At 45.0% G+C, this 10,000-nt stretch overlaps 1 protein-coding gene across 1 annotated transcript in view; it reads right to left on the reverse strand.

Moving 5' to 3' along the window:
* Positions 1 to 5,613: 5,613 nt before the first annotated feature.
* LOC135092705 (frizzled-2-like) overlaps positions 5,614 to 10,000 on the reverse strand; it is a 49,742-nt gene continuing 45,355 nt past the window's right edge. The window contains 2 exon segments of the mRNA XM_063991335.1: positions 5,614 to 5,913; positions 5,916 to 6,284. Coding sequence (XP_063847405.1) covers positions 5,753 to 5,913; positions 5,916 to 6,284 — 530 coding nt within the window. The 3' untranslated portion in view covers positions 5,614 to 5,752.

The raw sequence follows: 10,000 nt of genomic DNA on the forward strand, positions 1-10,000 counted from the left end.
ATAAATAAATAAATAAATAAATAAATGAAAATGAATAAATAAATCAAATAAATAAATAAAATAAAATAAAATAAAACAAATAAATACGATAAATCAATAAAAATTAAAATAAAAAGACGAAAATAAAAATAATACACAAAAAGAGAACAACAAAGCATAAATAAAGAAGGAAAAGAAAAAAAAACACCCGGGGAGAAAAAAATAGAAAAGCAAGATAAAAAAGATAAACAGGAAAAAAAAAGAAAAAAGGACAAAATATCATAAAGAAGTAAGTATATATATAATCAAATGAATAAAATATAGAAAAATAAAACAAAACAATAAAACAATGAAAATGATAACAATAACAATAATAATAATAATAATTAATAATAATAATAATGATAATAAACAACAACAACAACAACAAGGATAACATAATTAACAGCTAAATAAAACACCAGCAAATGAGATCTCTTCCTTTATTCACTGACTATATACAAAACATTTATAAAAGACCCCAATCTAGCCCCTCCCCCCTCCCCCCTATCATCATCATCATCAGTGGCTTATGTACACACAATGTACACCTAATTACATACACACACGCACGCGCACACACACACACACACACACACACACACACACACACACACACACACACACACACACAGACAAGCTCTTCCTGGACGTACTAGAGTCTCTGGTTTATTTATTATTATTTTTTTTGTAATACATTTAAGTTATATATATATTTTTTTATTTCTATTTGTTTTTATGTAAGGGTCACGGGGCAGACTGACGCGGCAGCTGCCCTCCTTATGTCTAACAACGGCGGCGTGGCGTGACGGGGCTGTGCGGGGCGGGGCGGGGCGGTGGTGGTGGTGGTAGTAGTAGTAGTAATACGCATGTACACTACACTGGATAACACCATGGTAGCTGCAGTAAGAGTAATGACAATAATAGTAATAATAGTAATATAACGAACACGATGGTAGTTGAAGTAGTAGTTGTAACAGTAACTAATACAATACACATTTCATTGCACAGTAATACCATGATACTTGTCGTAGCAGTAAACAAACCAGCGGTTGTAGTCACAAAAAAATAAATAAGTAAACAAAAATAACTACAATGATAAAGCAACATACTTCAATACACAATACCATGGCAGTTATAGCAATAGTAGTCACAATAATAATAATAATAATAATAATGATAATAATAATAATAATAATAATAATAATAATAATAATAACAACACCCCCATACATGGCACACCAACCAAACACCATTTTCACACCCCTTGCCCCTCCCCCCACCCCTACACAGGGCCCCACAGCGCCGCCCATTAACCATAGCTGCAGTAAAATATAGCAAGAGTCAATATACATCTTAAGTAACCTACAACATACATAACACTGTACCGCTGCGACCTATGGCTGGCCTGGGTGGCTGGCTGGCTGGCTGGCTGGGTGGCTGGCTGGCATGGCAGATTTGTGAGAGTCGCCCCTTACACTGACACAAGAAAACGTGGGGACAGAAAACGCCTCTTCCTCGCCACCGTTTTCTTTCATTAGTTGGTCAAGGAAAACGTGTTATGATAGAAAATGGGTTGTTAGGTGGTGCGTAATTCAAAGAGAGAATAAAATAAAGAAAAGGGACAAAAAACATATGTAAATGATAACCTTTTTTTTTTTTAATGCAAGGGGGACACTGGCTCAATGCAACAGAAAATGGGAAAACACGGCCCGCTGAGGTGCCAGTCCCTAAGAAGACCAAAAGGATTATCTAACACTGAGGGATACGTGTCTTGTAGTAGTAGTAGTAGTAGTAGTAGTAGTAGTAGTAGTAGTAGTAGTAGTAGTAGTAGGAGGAGGAGGAGGAGGAGGAGGAGGAGGAGGAGGAGGAGGAGGAGGAGGAGGAGGAGGAGGAAAATAATAACAACCACATGAATCTAGTTTCCCGTTTCCTTTTTTTTTCCTTTTTTTTTTCTTAGCGTTCTCAGGTGAGTATGAGAGGACGGGGTAGTGTGGCAGCAGCAGGTGTGGCCAGACAGGTAAGGCCACACCTGCCACTCTCACCTCACCAGCAGCCATTCCAAAGCACTTGTTCCTAATTCACCTTCCTCGCGCCGCCAAACAGCGCAGCGCAACATCAAAATGACTACTCTCTCTCTCTCTCTCTCTCTCTCACACACACACACACACACTCACACACACACACACACACACACACACACACACAAGTAACTCAACACTTAAATAATATATACACAACTTTCTCTCTGATTATACTTCTTTCCGTATTTTTGATTTTCCAGAGTTACCATTTGGACACACACACACACACACACACACACACACACACACACACACACACACTTATAAACACTACAGGATACAGGCCAACACTTACACCTCTAAGTAACAGTGGGACATGGTTTGAAGTGTACAGTGGCTACTTATACTACACACACACTCACACATACATCCATCCATGCGTCACACACACACACACGTACGCACACACTCCCACGTCCTGTCTATTGCTTGAGTAAAAAGGAAAGTGATTCTGGTTGATGTACAAGAAAGGAGACGCTATGGTTCATTGTCTAATGGAAAATTGACTGCATAAAAATAATGTTTACAGTTTGTTTTGATAATATTGACTGAAAGGAAAATTGTGATGCTACTCAATATGAAAAAAAATCGATAAAATAAATAAATACATTGAGGAAAATATTCATTATATTATCATATTCCTGTATTACTAAATGTCTAACTGAAATAAACACACACACATACACACACACACACACATATATATGCTTTTTAAAATCCACAAAATTTGTTTACTAAATTTTTGTTTTGATAAAAATGTAATTGAAAGCAAAAGAAAAATTATACAAGTTGATATGATGAAAAAAAATATTATTAAGACAACATTCATTACAAAATGCTTCCTGTATCACTGTCTAATAAAACAGGAAAAAAAAAGCTGATATAAAAACTGTATTGAGAAAATATATTCACTATTAATATTTTTCTCCATCCAAAAAATCCCTAATAAAAAAAAAACATAAAAAGATTTTGAGAAGTTTTTAAAAATGTCACTCTACAAAACGTTTTCTTTTCTCCTAAGTCTGGAAAATATCTCGTTTATCTTTTTCCCCATTTTCTATTCCTTGAGGGAGGGAAAACTTTACTATTCCGTAAACTAACTTAAAAAACTATTATATATATACAACGTGACAAGTACACGAAGCAGCGGCGGGACAAGGAATGCACGGGAGGGGAAAAAAATATATAAATAAACAGGAAAAATAAAAAAAATAAAAATAAATAAATAAAATGAATAAAAAATATATATTAAAATGCGTCACAAAATTGCACCTTTTATCATCAACACACCTGCCGGAAAGGGGGGAAGGGGGTGAGGGGGTGATGGAGGGAAGGAATGGAAGGAGACGAGACAACGAGGATGAAGGAGAGAGGGTGACGAGGTGGGGGGTGGGTGGGAAAAGTAAGGAGGGGGGGTGAAGGAAGGGGAGAGATTGAGGTGAGGGGAAAAAGGAGAAAGATGAGGGAGGAAGGGAGGGAGGGATGGTGAGGAGGGAAATATATGAGTGGGGGGAGTGGGGGTGAGGGGAAGATGAAGGGCAGAGGGGGAGGGTGAGGAGGAAAATAGATGGGGGGGGAAAGGGAGAGGAAGGGGTAGGAGGCAGTGAATAAGAGGGGAAGATGAGGGGGAGAGGGGGAGGAGGGAGTCAAGGGGGAGTTGTGGGTCAAGCAGGTGAAGACTGAGTACACAAAAAATACACGTGTGCGTTTATGTACGTTAACTAAAAACGTACATACACCGTCCTTAGATACAAGAGGTGCCCCTTCATCCTTAAAAGATCCCCTTAAATAGACCCCCCTGAAAAGTACCACCCCTTACAAGAGTCCCTTAAATGCCCCTAAAAAGAAAGGCATTTAAAGGGAAAGGGTTAAATGTGGGCGGGTTATGTAGTGGTGTGTATGTTGACTCATTACTGGTTACACAAATACGTACATGAGTGTATACATGGGCGAACTAAGGACAGAGTACACATACATACATACGTACAATATACATGGATATTACGACTAAACCCAGCCATTGAAAAAAAAAATAATAAAATAAATAAAATAATAATAATAATAATAAAAATAAGTAGACAAAGAAAAAAAGATTGTCTGTAGTACACGTATGATTCCAGTTTATTTTTGTTTGTTTGTTTGTATCGTTCTTCATTGTTTGACGCAAGTGAAGAGACCTTAAAAAATAATTAAAGTAGATAAAAAACACTTATAGTTATTTTTTTTTTCACTTCAGCCACAGCAGTGAAGTGTGTGTGTGCGTGTGTGTGTGCGTGTGCGTGTGTGTGTGTGTGTGTGTGTGTGTGTGAAGGAAAAAACCCCACTCATTGCCTCATAAAAAAAATAATACACAATAAAACAAATACAATACAAAAAATAGAACAGAATACAGCTTGAGAAACATCAATGAACTTCCTAACATTACACAGTTGTATAATTAATCAATATCATTACTAGAAAGAGAGAGAGCTTTAAATATATCATGTTTTTTGTCTTCCTCACATTTTCCTATCTTGAATTTCTTACAAAACTGGTAGGTGAGCTATTTTTTTTCTCTAATCAGGTCCGTTGGCTCAGTTCCGGGCGTCACGCGGGTCATGCAATGCTGTGGTGGTGGTGGTGGTGGTGGTGTGTGGCGGTGGTGTGTGGTGGTTGCAAGCATTAAGGAATGTGGCAGTGGTGGTTGTGTGGTGTGTGGGTGTGTGAGGTGGTGTGGGTATCGTGGCGTGGTGTGGAAGTGTGCGTGGGTTGTGTGAGTGTGCGGGTGTGCGGGTGTGTGGGTGTGTGAGGTGGTGTGCGGTGGGCGAGGAGTGTTTTGTGTCTTGTTCCTGTGCCTGGTCACGACTCTGGTGTTTGGGTGTGTGTGGGTGTGTTTGGGAGGGTCTGGCTCGCCCGCCCCACACAGCCTCCCCGCGGTGGTGGCAGAGGCACCGCCCGCGTGTTGCAATCCTGGGCAGCGTGGCTGTGTGGGCTGAGGTACAACTCTTGCGTGGTGTGGCTGGTGGTGAAGTGTTGTGCTGAGTGCATTCCCTGGTGGTGCGTGTGTGAGTGGCGGGGTGGTGGTGGTGTGTTCCTGGCCAGCACAGACACACCCCGGACAGGCATGGGCGTGGTGGGTGGCCGGGCCGCCCGTGCACGAGGAGGACACAAACTACAGTGGCGTGCAACAAGACAGTGGTAAGAGAACAAGAGACAGCTTGTGAACGTAAAGTAAGAGGAAAAAAATATTTATATATGTATATATTGGTGTCGCTTTCCGAAGGCGACGCGGGGCAGTCCCCGCCTGGCTGTGCGGCGCCGGGCCAACGTGGGCTCCGTGCATGCGTGCGGGCGTGCGGCGTGCAGGCGTGTGCGGTGCGGCGCGGGAACTGGCCTGTGGCGGCACGCGCCGCACGGCCGGGGCTGCTACCTAAGTGTAAGACGCGGCGCCCCGGCGGCGGCGGCGGCGGCGGAGCGTTGGCCCCCGCCCGCCCGCCCCTCAGCCCTTAGAAGTTGGTCTCCTCGGGGGTGCGCGAGGGCCTGAAGGGCACCGCCTCCTCCGGCAGCAGCCTGGCCACGGACGGGTTGGCCTGGGCGGCGGCGGCGGAGGGCGGCTGAGGGGTGAGGGCATGGGCGGGGGGCGGCGCAGGGGGCCAGGCGGGGGCGGACTGTCACACGTAGCTCTCAGTTCGGCGGCCGAGGCAGCAGTTCCGCCACACCAGCAGCGTCTTGCCGGACCACACCCAGAAGCCCGAGGCCACGCCCACCACAAGCGTGCTCAGGTACTTCACCATGAAGAAGGCGAAGTCTGGGCGCGCGAGGGGCGTGTCGCGGCCCACGCCTGGGGGCAGCTGATGCCGTAGGTCACCCAGGGCTCCTCGCGCGCCGCGCACTTGTCGCGCTGCCACGCCACCATCCACTCGTCGTGGTGCGCCTGCTCGTAGAAGAGGCAGGCCACCACCACCGTGGCGGGCACCGTGTACAGCACGCTGAACACACCGATGCGCACCATGAAGCGCTCCAGCTTGTCCGTCTTGGTGCCGTCGTGCTTCATGATGGTGCGGATGCGGAACAGCGACACGAAGCCCGTCAGCAGGAAGGCCGTGCCCAGCACCAGGTAGAAGAACAGCGGCGCCAGCACGAAGCCCTGCAGCGCCCGCACGTCCCACAGGCCCACGAAGCACACGCCCGTCATCACGTCACCTGCGGGAGCAAAGCACGACCGTTAGTGGCAGCAGTGCACAGATGTCATCAACAGTACGAGTACTACTATTACTATCACTAGTGGAACCTTACCGCCAACACCAGTCACTAATACCATCACTGTGACACACCACCCACCACCTCCATCACGGTCACTACTCTGTGTCCACTACCACGTGCTCACAGTTCTCACAGTGAACCACGCATGCACACCAGCCACAGTCATCACTATTACCCTCCACACCATCATCACTACCACCACCACCATCACAACACTGGAAGGCAAACACACACACCTCTCCCAATCATCTCTCCCTCTCCCTCCATCTCTCTCCCCTAACCTGATCAGCCAGGAGGGAAGGGCGAGAGCGGAGGAAAGGAAAGGAAAGGCAGGGATGGAGGTAATTTCGTGCTTAATTAAACGCCAGGTGATAATAGAACTACCAGATGCTAACTAGTTCATTACGTGGCCGTTAACGAGGGTGGATAGGCCTCTCTCTCTCTCTCTCTCTCTCTCTCTCTCTCTCTCTCTCTCTCTCTCTCTCTCTCTCTCTCTCTCTGTACGTGTGTGAGTAAACAGCATATTGAAGTTGGAGTGAAAGTAGAGGTGGTTGTGTCCTTTTAAGGTTGTTCATTGTTTAGGAGGAGGAGGAGGAGGAGGAGGAGGAGGAGGAGGAGGAGGAGGAGGAGGAGGAGGAGGAGGAGGAGGAGGAGATGATAATGTAGCAGGTAATAATAATAATATAAAAAGTAAAAAAAATAAGTTAACACACAAAAAAAGTAAAAACAACAGGAGATAGATAAAAAAATCAAACAAAAAGATCAATAAAACAACAAGATAAAACAACAACATTAACAACAACAATGAAAATAATAAGAATAATACCTAATTCTCTCTCTCTCTCTCTCTCTCTCTCTCTCTCTCTCTCTCTCTCTCTCTCTCTCTCTCTCTCTCTCTCTCTCTCTCTCTCTCATGCACTAAAAATATTCCTCTCTCTCTAAGCTTTCTCTTTATCCTCTGACCTTTGTCCCTCCCCCTCCCCCCACTCACTCCTTCCCTCCGTCTCTCCCTTCTTCCCTCCATCAGGCGCAGGCACACTGGAGGGAACTTTTCCTTCCTACCTTTAAAGGAGTCACCGTGAGAGAGAGAGAGAGAGAGAGAGAGAGAGAGAGAGAGAGAGAGAGAGAGAGAGAGAGAGAGAGAGAGAGAGAGAGAGAGAATCGGGGTCATCACCTTCACCTTCTGTATGTCACTTGCTTGTGTGTGTGTGTGTGTGTGTGTGTGTGTGTGTGTGTGTGTGTGTGTGTGTGTGTGTGTGTGTGTGTGTGTGTGTGTGTGTGTGTGTTTCTAAACGCACATAAAGTAATACCAAAGTGTACATGTGTGTCTGTGTCGACCTATGAAACGTACACACACACACACACACACACACACACACACACACACACACACACACTGACACATGTATACGTAACTCTCTCTCTCTCTCTCTCTCTCTCTCTCTCTCTCTCTCTCTCTCTCTCTCTCTCTCTCAAGACTCCTTTCTCACACACACACACACACACACACACACACACACACTTTCACCCTCTTCTTCAATATACCACTATTATTTTTTTAACTCTCTCTCTCTCTCTCTCTCTCTCTCTCTCTCTCTCTCTCTCTCTCTCTCTCTCTCTCTCTCTCTCTCTCTCAGGTGACACGTTCAAGTTTCCTCATTAGCTCAGATAAAAGAGGGAGAGAGAGAGAGAGAGAGAGAGAGAGAGAGAGAGAGAGAGAGAGAGAGAGAGAGAGAGAGAGAGAGAGAGAGAGAGAGAGAGAGAGAGAGGTCGATAAACCAAATTTAAAGTTTCTTCAATACTGTTCTGGTATAAATTTACATATATTTTATTTACTTATTATTTTTTCTTTCATTTCCAGACAAGTATAAGATCTCTCTCTCTCTCTCTCTCTCTCTCTCTCTCTCTCTCTCTCTCTCTCTCTCTCATTCCCACTTAACACACCCCCTCCAGCTCTCCAACACAGAACCACTACTTCTCTTTGATCTCTCTCTCTCTCTCTCTCTCTCTCTCTCTCTCTCTCTCTCTCTCTCTCTCTCTCTCTCTCGTATCCAGCTCACGTTCTTCCCAATAATTGTTTCCTCTCCCTCTTTCCTCTCCTTCCCCTCTCCCAACCGGCTCTCTCTCTCTCTCTCTCTCCCCTCTGCCATACACTACCCCTCTCCCTCTCCCTCTCTCTCTCTCCCCTCGAAATATCACCCAGTGGTCAGGGAAAGTCACTGTTTTTCCCTCTTTTTTCCCCTCGAGTGAATGGAGTGTGTCATATATTATCAGTGTTTTTCCCTCTTTCCTTCTTATTTTCCCCTTGTCCTTCATTTTCCAGGAAGAGAGAGGAGGAGGAGGAGGAGGAGGAGGAGGAGGAGGAGGAGGATTGTATAGTTAGTGTGTGTGTAAGAGAGAGAGAGAGAGAGAGAGAGAGAGAGAGAGAGAGAGAGAGAGAGAGAGAGAGAGAGAGAGAGAGAGAGAGAGAGAGAGAGACTTCCCCCTCTCTCTCTCACTCTCCAAGCCACTCTCTCCTGACTTCCTTCCTCTCCCGGCTCCGCTAACCCTAACTACTGTGAGAGAGAGAGAGAGAGAGAGAGAGAGAGAGAGAGAGAGAGAGAGAGAGAGAGAGAGAGAGAGAGAGAGAGAGAGAGAGAGAGAGAGAGAGAGAGAGAATTCCCCACCTCTCAACTAAAAACAGATAAAAAAATAATAAATAAATAATCCGGTAATGAAAAGAAAAGAAAAAAAATAAATAAAAAACTCTCGGCCAATCAGATTCAAGCATCAGTGACGTAGCGGCTCCTGATTGGTTGAGGTGAGATGTTCTGATGAGGTCGATTTCAGCCAGCCAATGACAAGCGCGTTATGAGAGAGAGAGAGAGAGAGAGAGAGAGAGAGAGAGAGAGAGAGAGAGAGAGAGAGAGAGAGAGAGAGAGAGAGAGAGATTTTCTCACGGAAGGCGTAATGCTGAGAATATTTGAGGAGGAGGAGGAGGAGGAGGAGGAGGAGGAGGAGGAGGAGGAGGAGGAGGAGGAGGAGGAGGAGGAGGAGGAGGAGGAGGAGGAGAAGGAAGGAAGGAAAGTGTAAAAGAGGAAGAACATTTGGAAGAGTATTTGGAAAGGAGGAGGAGGAGGAGGAGGAGGAGGAGGAGGAGGAGGAGGAGGAGGAGGAGGAGGAGTGTGATGGAAGGAAAGAGGAGGAGGAGGAGATAAAAGTGATAAAAGTAAAGAGGAAGAGACAGTAAAGGATAGAAGGAGAAAGGAAGAAAGAAGAAAGGAGAGAAGAAAGGGAAGAGAAGAGAAGAGAAGAAAAGAGACGAGACGAGAGGAGAGGAGGAAGAGAAGAGATGCCACAGGGAAAGAAGAGAAGAGAAAGAACGCAAAAAAGAAAGAACACGAAAAAATAAAGAAGGAATAATGAAAGAAGCGAAAGATAATTACAAGAAGGAAGAGAAGGATGAAGATGGATAAACAAAGGAAGAGGAAGAGAGACAAAAGAAGAAAATAAGAGGAAGAAGGATGATAAAGGAAAAGAGAGATAAAAGGAGGAAGACAGACGAGTGAGAATGAGAGGTAAGAAGAGGAAGAGGAAAAAATAAGAAAGGAAGAAGGAAGAGGAAGAGAACGAAGGAGGAGGAATGAGGAAGCGGAAAAGACGAAGGGAGGAGGAGG

The sequence above is a fragment of the Scylla paramamosain genome, chromosome 40 (genome assembly GCF_035594125.1).
Source record: "Scylla paramamosain isolate STU-SP2022 chromosome 40, ASM3559412v1, whole genome shotgun sequence".
Taxonomy (NCBI): Eukaryota; Metazoa; Arthropoda; class Malacostraca; order Decapoda; family Portunidae; genus Scylla; species Scylla paramamosain.